This window comes from Camelina sativa, chromosome 17 (assembly GCF_000633955.1).
Source record: "Camelina sativa cultivar DH55 chromosome 17, Cs, whole genome shotgun sequence".
NCBI lineage: Eukaryota > Viridiplantae > Streptophyta > Magnoliopsida > Brassicales > Brassicaceae > Camelina > Camelina sativa.
Genome location: NC_025701.1, coordinates 31071181 through 31085782, shown reverse-complemented (window position 1 = coordinate 31085782; position 14602 = coordinate 31071181). Strand labels below are relative to the sequence as shown.

Below are 14602 nucleotides of genomic sequence, written 5' to 3'. Positions count from 1 at the left end.
TACATCTAATAAATCTGTTATCAAACACAAGATTTTTAGAAGCAAACAAAAAAACTGTCATAACTTAAACAAATCTGTCATAACATATGGTATTCACATATGTCATTTTAGTAATTTTTAAAAATTGTTATAAATCTGTTATCAAACGACAGATTTTTGGTTAAATTTAAAAATCTGTCGTAACTTAAAACAAATCTGTTATCACTAGAGGTCAACCTAGTAATTATTTCTTTGTGAAAAAATCTGTTATGTTACGACAGATTTTTAATCAAGAAAATAAATCTAAAATAACTGTGGAAAATAAATTTGCCAGAAATTATATCAAATATGTCATATATTCTGAAAGTCTGTGGTGTCTTTATAAATAAGTTTGTCGTAAAAAATAAATCTGTCTGTAATTAAAAAATATGTCGTCCAAAATAAGTCTGTCATAAAAAATCTATCATACAAAAATAAACCTGTTGTGCAAAAACAAATCTGTCATACACAAATAAATCTGTCACAACTAGTCCGGCAGAATTTTGAAAATATTTTGATTTTAAAAAAAATAAGGGAGGATAAATTTGACTTTATTTTTTTCCTAACAAAGTAAAAAAAAAAAGTATTTTAGACAAAAAAAATAATTTATCTAACCCTTACATTATATGAGTTACTTTAGTAATTAAACTCCTAATTTAGGTCAATCTAGTTTTTCTCTCTTATTATTTTAAGGGAGATTCTCAAAAATAGCATTAATTTAAGTTTTTCTTCCAAACTTAGCACACACTTTTAAAATGACAAACTTAGCACCAATTTATATATCACTAATAACAAACATTAATAACAATTTAAGGGATTAAAAATAAAATGTTTAAATTGGGAGAACCCGAGATTTCGTGTTCCTCCGGCGAGAGTATATGGTGAGAGAGAATCGAAGAAATGTGAATCTGGCGAACCCAATCGAATCTGAAGCAGGAAGTGAATCATAATTTGAAATCAAGGAATCAGAAGTGAATCATTAGTGAAAAATTTGCGTTGGCGACATCAGAGGCGAACGACGAGCTCTGGTTCAGATCTCGTCGAAGATCTTCGAGCTCTGGTTCAGAAAGATGATCAAGCCAAAGCTTCGTTTTCATCTGGTTTTGAGATCATGCTTCTTCAAGTGTTTTAAGGATGATGATAGTTTTGTGTACTGATCAGCAGCAACTATTGCATCAAGAAAAATGTATGATGTGAGTTGGTAGTGATACTGGTGAAATTCAGGAAGGATTACAAGAAATTCAGGAAGGATTCTTTAAATTTATGATGAGCTTCATAACAAGTTTAGATTTCAGGATGAGCTGACAAATTCACTCCATCATCTCTCTACAAATAAAAAAGTAAGCTCTTTTTTTTCGCAAAATCTGAGTTCTCTTCCTCTTAATGCGAATCCAATCTCTCTTCGTCGAGCTCAGGTAAGAAGACTTGTATATGACTTTTCTTGGGTTTTGTTTACTCTCTCTCTCTCTTATTCCGCTTTCGCTGATTCGTGCTGTTCTCCTTTCTGATCATCTTTGTCTCTCTGCTCTTTTGCGCTAATCGTTTCTTTTTATGCTATTCGAAGTATTAATTTGTTACATATATTTTTCTTCTTTGAGGTAGTGTATACGAGATTCGTTTCTTGAAATTGGATTCAAGAAAGTGACAAGCTTCAGAATTAGGATGAAAGAGACGGGTCATTACGTGCCACCACCTTATGTTCCATTAAGACAGTCAGATTCTGAAGCTGATTCTGAACCTCAAGTCAAGACCGTTACTCCAAATCTGGAAATTGCTGTTTCTTAAAGCTCAAAAGATGATGATCCGAGACATTGGTCATCTGGTATATGCGCCTGCTTCGACGATATGCAGAGCTGTATGCTACTCTCTGTCTTCCAAACCCTTCATTTTACTTAACCAATTTTTTTAAAGGTGCCTCTTTGAATTGACCTGTCAGATATGCCTGCCTATATGTTTGTGGTTCTGGTTAATACTTCTTGCTGAGTTTTTTTTGGTTCGAAGCATAACCATTTGCATCTCTTGAATAGGTTGGTTGGGAAAGAAACTTAAGTTTAGGTGTTGAAGCTTTGGTGCAGAAATTTTTTGCCATGATTTATTTGCTTGAGCTTCCCTTGTACTACTTACTTCTCTTGGACATGATTATGTTGTCTTGTTTTTGGTGAAGATCATCTAGACAACTGTTTTGAGAGCAACATTAGAACTTACTACGGTTTGTTTTTGGATGCACAGGTTGTATAGGTTTGTTCTGTCCATGTTATATCTTTGGCAAAAACGCAGAGTTTTTGGGGTCTGGAACATTTGCAGGATCCTGCTTAACTCATTGCATTTCATGGACTTTGGTCAACACCATTTGCTGCTTTGCAAAAAATGGCGTGTTACTCGGTCTGCCAGGATGCTTTGTATCATGTTATGCTTGCGGATACCGCAGGTCATTAAGAACCAAGTATAATTTACATGTACGAATTACTCAGTGGACACATATGCTTCCATTTGGTCTGTGCGGCGTATCTGACTGATGTAAACAATCTTTGATGCAGGAGGCTCCATGTGGGGATTTTGTAACACACTTCTTCTATCACTTGTGTGCCATTTGCCAAGAATACAGAGAGATTCAAGTTGGAAGAAGAGGTGCGGTCAGCAATGTTGCTATTTGATCCCTTATATCAGCTATCTCAAAGGTTTATATACCATATGCGTTCTACCAAGGCTTGGAAAGTGATAAGACCTTTTAGTAGAATCTATTTTGATTTTTAAAGTTTGTCCACTGATTTATAATGACTCAGATTGCTTTTTTATTATCTACTTTTCTTCTTTTGTGATGATTGAGGTTGTTCTTAGGTTTCCTTGAATTTCATGATGACAATCATAAAATTTAGGAAGAATTCCTTGAATTTCATGAAAGATTTCTTAAATTTCAGGATGACATTCATAACATTTAGGAAAGATTCCTTAAATTTCAGGATGTCATTCATAAAAAGTTTAGAATTCAGGATGTACTTTAGAAAGACCTTCATAAAAGTTTAACCACTAAGCCAAGTTGTTCATTTGTAGAAAGTATAACAATATATAGGTTAAACACTAAGTTAGATGCAAAAAAAAATATTTAGGAAGGATTGAATGATGTTTAGGAAGAATCCTTTATAATTCATGATGATTTTCATTATAAAAAAAAAAAAAGGCATGGGCATGATTGCACAGCCAAAAATTCTCAAGAAAAAGTGACTGAAACCCTTAAAAAGAAACGCTTTCAGTAACCTAATCTATCTTACTTACTAAAATCCAAATCGAATAACTAGCCAGCTTTTGTGCCTCCTTAGCGTCCCTCCATCTACGTGAGCCATTGTTGTACATCCTTTCACAACAGTATGAGATTTGCAGCCAATATTGGAGCATTTTTTGTAATCTAAACCAAAGGAGGCAATAATTTCCAAGCATATCACAAAAAAAGTATCAAGTCAAAGAGTAAAAATTCAAAATCAATTTTAGCAAGGACTTCTTGAAAATTTGGAATGCCTTCCTAAACTTAGTACATTGGTGGGTCTTTGATCTATTTCCCCTTATTAATGGAGTAATTTGTGATACATTGGGACAAAAGATAAATAAATAGATATAGCAAACTTTGGATTTTATGAGGGTCTTCCTCAATATCTGAAACCAACATCCTTGCATTGCAAATTTACAATCACCAAGTCTCATATAACCATCAATCATAACATTCCATAAAACAACTTCACGTCTCTCTTTCTTCTATTAACTATCACCACCATATCATTTTTTATAACGTTCTTATAAAACAACACACAAGCATCTTTCATCAAACCACAAAATCACATACATCCTAACAAGATTACTTATCACAAATTCATCACAGCTCAATCGAAGCTTCAAGCCAACCCATGAATCTGCTTACCTATTGAACCTTACCTGTTTTCGCACAAGCCTTAAGCCCAGACAGAAACATGAACCGATTCGGTTCAATAAACTCATCACTCATTATCTCACATAACAATGTGATCGTGATTACAACTCTGTCTTCATCACTCTCACTGAAACCTTTGATTATAGTATTCCAAGATATGCAATTTCGTTGCAGCATCTGATTATAGTTGGGAGATACAAAGACACCAGACTGTTTGGTGGTCCGTGCCGTCTCACTGTAGCGGTGAGGCTCATCGTCGCTGAGTCCGTTTTCGTGGCTGTGGAGATGGGGATTCGCGGGGCTGAAACGATGGTGACGGTGGATTAGTCTTCTGTAGAATCTGGTTAATATCAATTGTTGAAGACGAAGAAGATTTGGGATTGGAATTGAAGATCTGAGATAAACTTCACCGAAATCAAAGTGGTAAAATTCTCGTGATTATAATTGTATCCTTTTTTGTTATAATTTAATAATTAATTTTTAAAAATATTAATATAATAAAAATGCTACTTTCGGAAAAATTAAGTGTGTGTGCTAATTTTAAAAGAAAAACCTAGAATAATGCTAATTTAGGGTATTTCTCTTATTTTAATGGCATCGGTATTATTTTCACACACGTTAAATGTATGATTTATAGACAATTAAATTAAACACTACTTACTAATGCTAAAACCAAAAGTGAGATTTATATCTTGTCTATGTACTCTGGAGTCTGGACTCTATAAATTGTTTTCAATTTAAAAATAACTATTAAATTTTTAATTAGTCGATTTCTTAAAATATATCAAAATTAAATGGGTTTTTTGGAAAATTTCAGAAGTGATGTAAAAAAAAGACCTTTTTATTTTCGGTCAAGAGAGAAACAATTCACACTCTTCTTCTAGGCTCTCTACTTTGATAGCTCATCACAAATTGTGAACTCTAGCTCGGAACGACAACGGCCGAGTAAGAACATGGACGACCGACCATGTCACCATGAAGTCACATCCCGAGAAACACGATGGTGTAATCAAGCGAGTATGACCACTAAATTAGCTTATATAACATCTTCTTCTATATATGTCTCACTTTACCAGCTATTGAGATTGATGCTACATTACTAACAGATCCGGCATGAATCTTTACTTAACCTCTGCGAGCTAAGTGTTCTTGAGAATACAAGTGTGATACTACTGCAAAGACACGTTTTCCTAAATTTCTCACTATAGACTTTATTGTATAGCTTGTGGATTTACACAGAAACATCATTAACTCATATTTGCAGAGGGCTTCTAGAGTTTTCGCTCTTGTACGTATTAACACAGAACACACAAACATAGATCTTTCGCCCTCTAGTCCATGTCCATCCATCCACTTGTAACAGCTTAGTTGTAGAGAGTACATTTGTAAGGACTGTCAAAGAGATAACAAAGCTGAAAAGAGATCAGTATTTATACTTTTGAACTATGATTCTTAGTTTACTTTAACTGGTCTTATTAGTGGTGGTCCGCCTGACCATAGTTCGTTGATCGTAAGTTATATGATTAGGTGCCTAATGGCTCTTTGCATATATCACGAAGAGTGCACTGAATTTTGTTAATCAATGAGAATTGAGAAGATAACATGTTTTACATTTATGACGCAAAAAATTTCCTATTGAATATCAAGATTCAAGATTGAAAAATATCACCTGTCTAATGAAAAATTCTGGTGCAGTCTCAATTGATATCGTCATGTTAATTTCTCTTTGCTTTCGTCCATATTCTCTGATTAGAACAATGGCATGATTCATAAGAGCAAAAAACTCATTTTTACAAGTAATGAAACTAAACAATGCAAACACACATATAAAAATTATGAGAAGACTTCAAAAGGTATACTATGATGAAAACTGAAAAAGTCGGAACTTTTTTGCAAAGCTGTGGAAATCAATCAACCAACAACTTTTTTTTGGTGTAAAGTGTAGACAATTGAATTGACGATTCTGCCCTTCACCAACAATAGGCTTTGGAGACAGACGCAAGTGGAGAGAGAGAGACATACTCCAATCTTATGTTTTTGTAAGAAACATTTTTCGAAAGGAAATTACGAAATCTTACACAATATTCAACATATTTATTTAAAATATACTAAAACGGTCATTTGCTTGATTGAATCCAAAGTAAGAAAAAAAAAGACATCACACACAAGCTTGAAGCGTATCTTACCGAACCCAACTTAAGCATGCGTCTCGGTTCTTGCCATTTGCTTGCATGCGTCTCGGTTCTTGCCATTTGCTTGATTAAATCGACCGTTTTTACATAAAATAGTCTTGTACTATGTAAATAATTCTTACGATTGGTTTTTATCATAGCTTTGTCTAAGAAATTTTCATATCTTTGATCTATATATGGAATACTGTATAGCAGTCTATTCTTTGTTCTGTCCAAAAGAAAGAAAAGACTATTCGTTCATATTTCCAAACTATTCTTTGACAATATATGCATCGTTTCTGCACTATACTATCTCATCATCGAGTCTCCAAATATAGTGTGCGCGCACAACCTATACTTATTGGAACTAAATTACGAAATTATACTTATTAACAAAATAACACCAAGAGTCAACTTGTTTTGTAGGGTTATTATATAATTCCAGTATCGAATTCTAATTTGTTTTAAAAATGTCAAAACGAAACTTTTGAGACATTTTGAAAAAATCTACAAATTTTGAGACCCTGCCAAAAAAAATAAAATAAGACACAGGGCAATAATAGTATAGAAGTCACACTATTGAGATATATAATTTCATCCCAAAATTGCATCAAGTTTACAAAATACTTAGAGAATGTGTTGCGGATCTCACGATTAATGAACTTGAGAGTGGTGAGATAAGGTAGTTAGGTGGTTGTAAAGTATATATACATATTCCTTTTGCTTCCATGTGTGATATATACTGTTACTTGCGTTGCCATCAGAACAACACTTTGTATAAACCGGTCAGAGTACATGACTATTTATCCATGATTATGCATACTGTAGCATTTGTTCTTCATAGATAGCAGTAGCATTTACGTGATCATTTAAAAGTTTATCGAACTGTTACGCAATAAATGATTCATGTCGAAAATAATTGAACCATGTCGCCATTTGTCACTATCCATAAAATTTGTCTATATAGGAGACTATGTATAGTAGTATGTACTAACCATTCTTGCATTCATAAAAGTTTTAACATCGCTTTCACAAAAACTCATTCACAAACAAATCAACACAAAGGAAATGTCAATAAGAGAGGATTGAGTTTGGTGAAAGCTATTGTGTCCATTGATTTTGGAGAGATATGTATTAATGTTTTTTTCGATTAGATGATATACAGGAAATTATGATGTAAATGAGGTGGGGTTGGTGAAGAAGATTTATAATATTTGTCGTCAAAAAATAATTAAAATAAAAATTCCAATTTACATGGACTAAACTGCTTAGGTTATATCGTCGTCAACATGGGCCCACACTTCCACCCGAAAGCCCAATCAAAAAATCTCTCACTATCTTCACCAACCCACTCCTCTGTTTCACCAAACCCATTTCCTTTATTTCCAAAGTCCCACCCTCGTATTTCTCAACCTTTCCGTTTTTTAACCCATAAGTTTCATTACACATCCAAAATTGTGTTTGACTGATCGATCTCCAAATTCGAACTAATGGTTTTAGTTTTTTCATGTATGTTGTTGACGGCCAAACAGTGTGGTTGGTAGTTTGGTAAATATATATGTCTTCTATAAATATGGAACCAAAATAGACCAAATCAACAAATGTTGACATTATTAAAGTTCATATTACCCCATAAATGGCAAATATCTATATACTATAACTTTTGGCTATGCCTTTTTCCTAAAGATCATGGACTTTTTTTTTGCTTATCTGTTATAATTTTGGTTTTTTTTTTTTGTTTTTTTTGGACAATACACAATGGATTTACTTTTATTTTTTCTTTAGTATATATACTATATATGCACATAATGAATTGCCAGTTTTCAGCCATGTGAAAGGTTGATTATATGTGGTTATATGACAATGACAAATCTAGAAAAACAAAAATATTTTTATGTAACTTCCAATTATCATAGAATTTTTGTTTGTTTTTAGCAAATAACACGTTTTTATTCCTTGACGTCTCATTCTACAAAATATTAAGAATTTACGATATCATCTAATTTCATACATTTATCTATAGGTTATAGTTTTTCCATTGTATGTTTTTGAAAAGAAAAAACAAAATCCTAAATTATAATATAAACATTTATCATACAGATTACATAACATAAAAATGTTTTTAAAATAACATTTCAATAAAGGAAAAAATAAAATAAAAATTGAAAATCCAGTGATTTTTTTCATTAATTCGGCTACAATAATAATTTATCACTACACTTTTATGCGTTTATATGTGATTTTCAACAAAATAAAAGAAGAAAAAAAAATGGCAGCTTACCAAACGCGACGTGAAAAAATTAAGAACCCATACTCTACGAAATGACAAAATTACCCTCATAATAATCAATAAACTACAAAACTAACATTTTCACCAACCCCACCGTTTGTTTACTCCGATTGTGTTCTCTATATGAACTCCTCCGACACAACTCAAGTCTCCTTCAGGCCAAAGCCTAAAATATTCACACACAAAACTCTTTTCCTTTTTTTATAATCTCTAAAGCTTCAAACAAAAACAAAACCTCATTTTAATACAATGGCGCCACAACAAGAAGTGATGGAGAAGAAACAGAGCAACAACGGTGACGTCATATTCCGATCAAAGCTACCTGATATTTACATCCCAAACCACCTCTCTCTCCACGACTACATCTTCCAGAACCTCTCCCAGTTCGCCTCCAAGCCTTGCCTCATCAACGGACCGACCGGCCACGTATACACTTACTCCGACGTCCACGTCATCTCCCGTCGGATCGCCGCCGGTTTTCACAAACTCGGCGTTAACCAAAACGACGTCGTCATGATCCTCCTCCCTAACTGCCCCGAGTTCGTCCTCTCTTTCCTCGCCGCCTCTTTCCGCGGCGCGACCGCCACCGCCGCCAACCCTTTCTTCACCCCGGCGGAGATCGCCAAACAGGCCAAAGCATCCAACACCAAACTCATCGTCACCGAGTCTCGCTACGTCGACAAAGTCAAACCCCTCCAAAACGACGACGGTGTTGTCATCGTCTGCATCGACGACAACGAATCCGTCCCGATCCCCGAAGGCTGCCTCCGGTTCACCGAGTTGACTCAAGAGACGACCGAGTCATCAGACGTCATCGACTCTGTTGAGATTTCGCCGGACGACGTGGTGGCGCTTCCTTACTCCTCCGGCACGACGGGGCTACCCAAAGGAGTGATGCTGACTCACAAGGGACTGGTGACGAGCGTTGCTCAGCAAGTCGACGGCGAGAACCCGAATCTTTATTTCCACAGCGACGACGTCATACTCTGTGTTTTGCCCATGTTTCATATCTACGCTTTGAACTCGATCATGTTGTGTGGGCTTAGGGTTGGTGCGGCGATTCTGATAATGCCCAAGTTTGAGATTCATCTGCTTTTGGAGCTGATTCAGAGGTGTAAAGTCACGGTGGCTCCGATGGTTCCGCCGATTGTGTTGGCGATTGCTAAGTCGCCGGAGACGGAGAAGTATGATCTGAGTTCGATAAGAGTGGTGAAATCAGGTGCTGCACCGCTTGGTAAAGAGCTTGAAGATGCCGTTAGTGCCAAGTTTCCTAACGCCAAGCTCGGTCAGGTGTGTACATGTGTCTCACTTATTATTATTTTTTTGTTATCCATTTGTTTTTTTCGAAAATACGAAATAATATTAAATTATAAAATCCCAATTAATATTTGGAATGGAATCTCACAAAAAATGTATAAATACATTAAAAACAAATTTGGTTGATAACTATGTTTTTAGGAAAAACAAATTAGGTGAATAAGTAAATAACTATGAATTTTTCATTAATTATGTATATTATTTTTAGTGAAAAGAAACTAATTGTGTACTATATTTTCTAGATAAAATCTTCTTTTATTAATAAGAACATCCTGCTATTTAATAATAGAAGAGTAATGTTATCTAGAGAATAGTAACACACAATAAAATGTTATTTTTGATTTAAAACCGCATTATCCTTTACCTATTACAGTGAAAAATTGTATGAATAATCTACTGACTTGTATTTTGGCTAATCAGAATTACACATTGTATGTTGATCGTCAAAACTAAAATGTGAAAACAAAATATCTGATTTTGGAAATGTTTATTATGATCAGGGATACGGAATGACAGAAGCAGGTCCAGTGCTAGCAATGTCATTAGGATTCGCAAAAGAGCCGTTTCCAGTGAAATCAGGAGCTTGTGGTACGGTTGTAAGAAACGCCGAGATGAAACTCGTCGATCCAGACACCGGAGATTCTCTTTCGAGGAACCAACCAGGCGAGATATGTATCCGTGGTCACCAGATCATGAAAGGATACCTCAACAACCCTGCGGCTACAGCAGAGACCATTGATAAAGACGGTTGGCTTCACACCGGAGATATTGGATTGATCGACGATGATGACGAGCTTTTCATCGTTGATCGATTGAAAGAGCTTATCAAGTACAAAGGTTTTCAAGTGGCTCCAGCTGAGCTAGAGGCTTTGCTCATTAGTCATCCTGACATCACCGATGTTGCCGTTGTCGCGTAAGTTCATATATATTTTAACTTTTAGTATTTCGATTAGTATAATCCAAAATTTGCACTAATCGCCAAAATATGTTGTTAAACCAATTACATTGTTCACCAAATCATGTTGTTAGTTCAACGATTTAAAGTCTAGCCTATATCACTAGCTAATCCAAAAACTTTAGTTACTAATTTCCAAAATGTAACGTCAAAATATGTTGTTGAACTAACACCTTTAAATCGAACATTATGTAAATGTAGACGCCATTTCGATCTCTGCTTACACGTTTTTAATATTCTTTTGTGTGATTTAACAGAATGAAAGAAGAAGCTGCTGGTGAAGTTCCGGTTGCGTTTGTGGTGAAATCAAAGGATTCAGAGTTATCAGAAGATGACGTCAAACAATTTGTGTCGAAACAGGTAATAACAATTGAATTACGTATAATGCAAGTTCTTGATTTTTTTATTAATTATTGCATGAGAAATGACAAATAATGAGAATTTGTTTATGTAACAGGTTGTGTTTTACAAGAGAATCAACAAAGTATTCTTCAGTGAGTCCATTCCTAAAGCACCATCAGGAAAGATATTGAGGAAAGATCTGAGGGCAAAATTAGCAAATGGGTTGTGATCGATCGATGCTTTAAGACCAAAACTTGAAAGATGATTTCAAAATGTGTATATACATACAACTGTTTGACCCAACCAAAGATGATTTTCATTGTCTTTTGTTGTTGTTGTTGATGGTGGTCTTGCTTGATTTCTTGTAATGAGCCTTTGTGATGAAGGTGGTTTCTTTTTTGGTTTCATGTAACTTGTGCTGGAGAAAACAGCTACCAGACTTTCTTTTTTCATATAATAAAATTACTCGGATGGTATATGCAATACATGGCTTTCAGAGATCTCTGAATTATATGTGCTCTGCTTTTAGTTTCAATAACAAGGAGTACTTTGACACAAGACATTTTCGAAACAACTTATCGAAGCATAAGACTTTGATATCACCTGTTCTGTTTCCTTTTCAGCGAACATAAACCCACAGATTCATAATTCAAGGTATCTAATAAGATAAGAAGCGGAAACTCAAATAACAAATCGATCATCCAAAATATGTCTTTAGAAAGTAGAGATCAACTTCTTAAGGGTCTTACATTACATATTAAAAAAAGTCTCCAGAAACATATCCTTCCACTAGTAGCACATTGTATCCTAGATACTTATTAAGATAACAGATGATGCTTAATCGATGGATAGGCGTGGGACACAAAAGTCAACAAGCAGAACCGTTGGCCCTATGTCCGGCTGCCCTGGGCCACGACCGTTGTGAAAAAACATTCTGCTCAAAGCCACTTTCAGAAATATGAACTTCTGCTTGTACCATATCTTCACTGTTGCGATGGACTTTCCATAGATCTTCTCAACTTTAAGAACGATCCCATCTCTAAGCCCAACATAGGTTGCTGGTTCACCTGACGAACCACAGTAAATTCCCTACCACACAACAAAACAAATGAACAACTAACTATCATTAGATCAAATGTTTTTCATCAAATGAATTTAAAGTGTAACAGAGAAACTTACGTCTTGTTGAAGTTCAACGTGTGGACTGAACACATGCAGTTTTGCTCCCACGGGTTGATGCACCAACAAGTCACGTACTTGATCCATATTCTTAGGCTCAATGACTTGTCCTTTCATGGAAACGAGAGGAGGTTTGTACGATGATGAAGGCTTTGACACAGATCCCAACTGTGGCCAATCTTCTGCTTTCGGTATGCCTTTCTTTAACGCATACTCAAGGCAGCCTTTGACAGTGAGCTTGCGCCTGTGTGAGCTAGGAGCATTGTCCACCAAATACTGAGCTGAGTACTCAGTATGGACAGTATCCAGCTTAAGTGCAAGCCGTGCAGAGCTGATCAGTTCAGCAGCTACGATAGCAGCAGAAGCAGACTCATCTGCAAAGACAAAAACACAAATGGAAATAGATCAAGAACTGTTAAATGTATTTCCATCTTACAAGGGATTCTTAGATCAAAATTTGTTTCAAAAGCAGAGAAACCAAAAAGAAAGAAAAGAGTTTACCGTGCTCATGGTCAGTCTCAATCTCAATCTCTGGCTCGTCGTCGAATTGGAATGCCATTGTGAACTTGGGATCATAGGGTGGGAGTGCCATCTGCAGTTACTTAACCCTGAAAATTTGCAAGGTTCAATGTTAATACATCATGAATATGAACAGGAGATGGTAAGAACATTAAGAAGGGGACACATTTTCACAAATTAGAGGCATCAACGAAAGAAACAAAGTAAAAAAGAATGCATTTAGAGAAGAATAACAAAACTAAAAGCTCATCAGTTGTTCACTAATCAGACTGAAAAAGGCAATGCACAAGCAAAATCCGTAACTAAAAGCTCTTCACTGTTCACTACTCACCCTGCAAACATGTAGTTCACAAGCAAAAATGGAAACATATCAAAGCAAGCTAAACAATACCCTACGAGGTAACACTTTTCACACTGAAAAAGAAGAGATTTTTTATCAAAGAAATAGCAAAAAGAAGAAAGTTTCATCAATCATCAATGACAAAAAGAGAAACATATGCAAATTTAAGATGAGTTTGTGGCTAACCAACCAATGTGATAGCTTATTTACCAAAGAATGACCAAGCTAAAAGAGGTTTAAACGCTCTGGCCTAGCTAAAATCTCATCACTGTTCACTAATCACACTGAAACAGAGTTTTTTTCTACCAAAGAATGACCAAACTAGCTAAAATCTCATCATGGTTCACTAATCACACTGAAACAGAGGTTCTTTTACCAAAGAATGACCAAACTAGCTACTAAACGCTAAAAAAAAACTAACTGAAAGCTTCTCATTGTTCAAATAATCACACTGAAAAAGGCAATGCAGAAGCAAAAACTGTAACAAACCCTAATACGTAACTAAAACCCGCCCATTGATCACTAGTCACACTGATATAGGCAAAAAGAAGACATTTTTATCAATGAAAAGAAACAGATCAAAGATAGTTTCTTCAACTAAGACTGAAAAAAACTACAGTAAAAGAAAATTCCAGCTTAGAGGATTCTGAACATTTTAGTAATATATATACACAAGAGAATGGGGTTACTCGGGAAAACCCTAAAGAGAGGAGAGGACAGGTGTCATCATCGTGTGTCACCAAACGTATCAAGGGCTACGAAATCTCTACTTTTTCTCCTCCTCCGTACAAAGCTTTTGCATTCCTGATGATGATTCATCACTCTCTCTTCTCTGTTTCTTGTCGTTTTCCAAATTTGGAGATGACCGTTGTGCATCAGACGACGTCGCTTTGTAATTGGGCTTCATCTTTAACCGGCCCAAGTTTCTATTTTCCTTTGTTTTTTTGGTTATGTTAAAGTATATATTTTGCATTTTTGAATATATTCTAATGTATGAAGTATGAACTATGAAGTGCAAAAAATGAACCAAACTTTTTGAAAGTATTGTCTAAATTGGTTTATGATTATGCTTAATTAGATACATACTTAATTAATTAATTAGGAAATATACAATTACAAACTTATAATTCATTATAAAATATAAATATTTGTAATATATTTAAAACTATTTATCTTATCATATGACACAAATTTAAAACCTAAAAATAATAAATTAACTACAAAAGAGATAATATTATTTAATAGTTCATTACTTATATTTAAAAAAATTAAGATATATCATATATGTCTACTTTGTAATAAAAGAAATGTGAATAAATTGAAAATAAATATAATTGCATATAGTTTTTTTCAAGAAAAAATGGAATAAGAAAATGTCATAGGTAAACAAAAGCCTCCAACAAATATAAAACTGACCAAAAGAAAAAAAACAAAAATATAAATAAGAAGTGCTAATTGAGAATCGAACTCGAGACCTAATGCATATTATTGGGAACAATTACCAACTGAGCTAAAAATTCTAATCAGAAAATGTTAATAGTATAACTTGAAA

General features: G+C 34.7%; 2 protein-coding genes and 1 pseudogene across 3 annotated transcripts; 2 read left to right on the top strand and 1 right to left on the bottom strand.

Annotated features, from left to right (window-relative positions):
- On the top strand, positions 833–2930 carry LOC104758484 (annotated as a pseudogene).
- On the top strand, positions 8541–11512 carry LOC104758483 (4-coumarate--CoA ligase 1). Its single transcript, XM_010481361.1, has 4 exons — positions 8541–9688; positions 10216–10628; positions 10928–11030; positions 11128–11512. Exons 1-4 carry the CDS (start codon positions 8648–8650, stop codon positions 11239–11241), a joined length of 1671 nt encoding a protein of 556 aa, XP_010479663.1. The 5' UTR covers positions 8541–8647; the 3' UTR covers positions 11242–11512.
- Positions 11710–13674, bottom strand: LOC104758482. 2 transcript variants are annotated; one of them, XM_010481360.1, is made up of 4 exons: positions 13042–13674; positions 12693–12799; positions 12192–12565; positions 11710–12101 (listed from the first exon to the last, which is right to left on the bottom strand). In XM_010481360.1, the coding sequence occupies exons 2-4, from the start codon at positions 12781–12783 to the stop codon at positions 11850–11852; spliced, it is 717 nt and encodes a 238-aa protein (XP_010479662.1). In that variant the 5' UTR covers positions 12784–12799; positions 13042–13674; the 3' UTR covers positions 11710–11849. The 2 variants fall into 2 exon arrangements, with proteins under 2 accessions (XP_010479662.1, XP_010479661.1); XM_010481359.1 differs by having other exon boundaries at positions 12693–13674.

What these genes read in the sequence shown, in the direction of transcription:
- LOC104758483 (XM_010481361.1), top strand. Translation starts at nt 8,648, where the DNA reads ATGGCGCCACAACAAGAAGTGATGGAGAAGAAACAGAGCAACAACGGT. An exon ending in ACCGATGTTGCCGTTGTCGC is followed by an intron (nt 10,629 to 10,927) that starts GTAAGTTCATAT and finishes GTGATTTAACAG; the next exon opens with AATGAAAGAAGAAGCTGCTG. An exon ending in AACAATTTGTGTCGAAACAG is followed by an intron (nt 11,031 to 11,127) that starts GTAATAACAATT and finishes TTTATGTAACAG; the next exon opens with GTTGTGTTTTACAAGAGAAT.
- LOC104758482 (XM_010481359.1), bottom strand. Translation starts at nt 12,783, where the DNA reads ATGGCACTCCCACCCTATGATCCCAAGTTCACAATGGCATTCCAATTC. An exon ending in TGAGACTGACCATGAGCACG is followed by an intron (nt 12,566 to 12,692) that starts GTAAACTCTTTT and finishes TTGTCTTTGCAG; the next exon opens with ATGAGTCTGCTTCTGCTGCT. An exon ending in ACGTTGAACTTCAACAAGAC is followed by an intron (nt 12,102 to 12,191) that starts GTAAGTTTCTCT and finishes GTTGTGTGGTAG; the next exon opens with GGAATTTACTGTGGTTCGTC.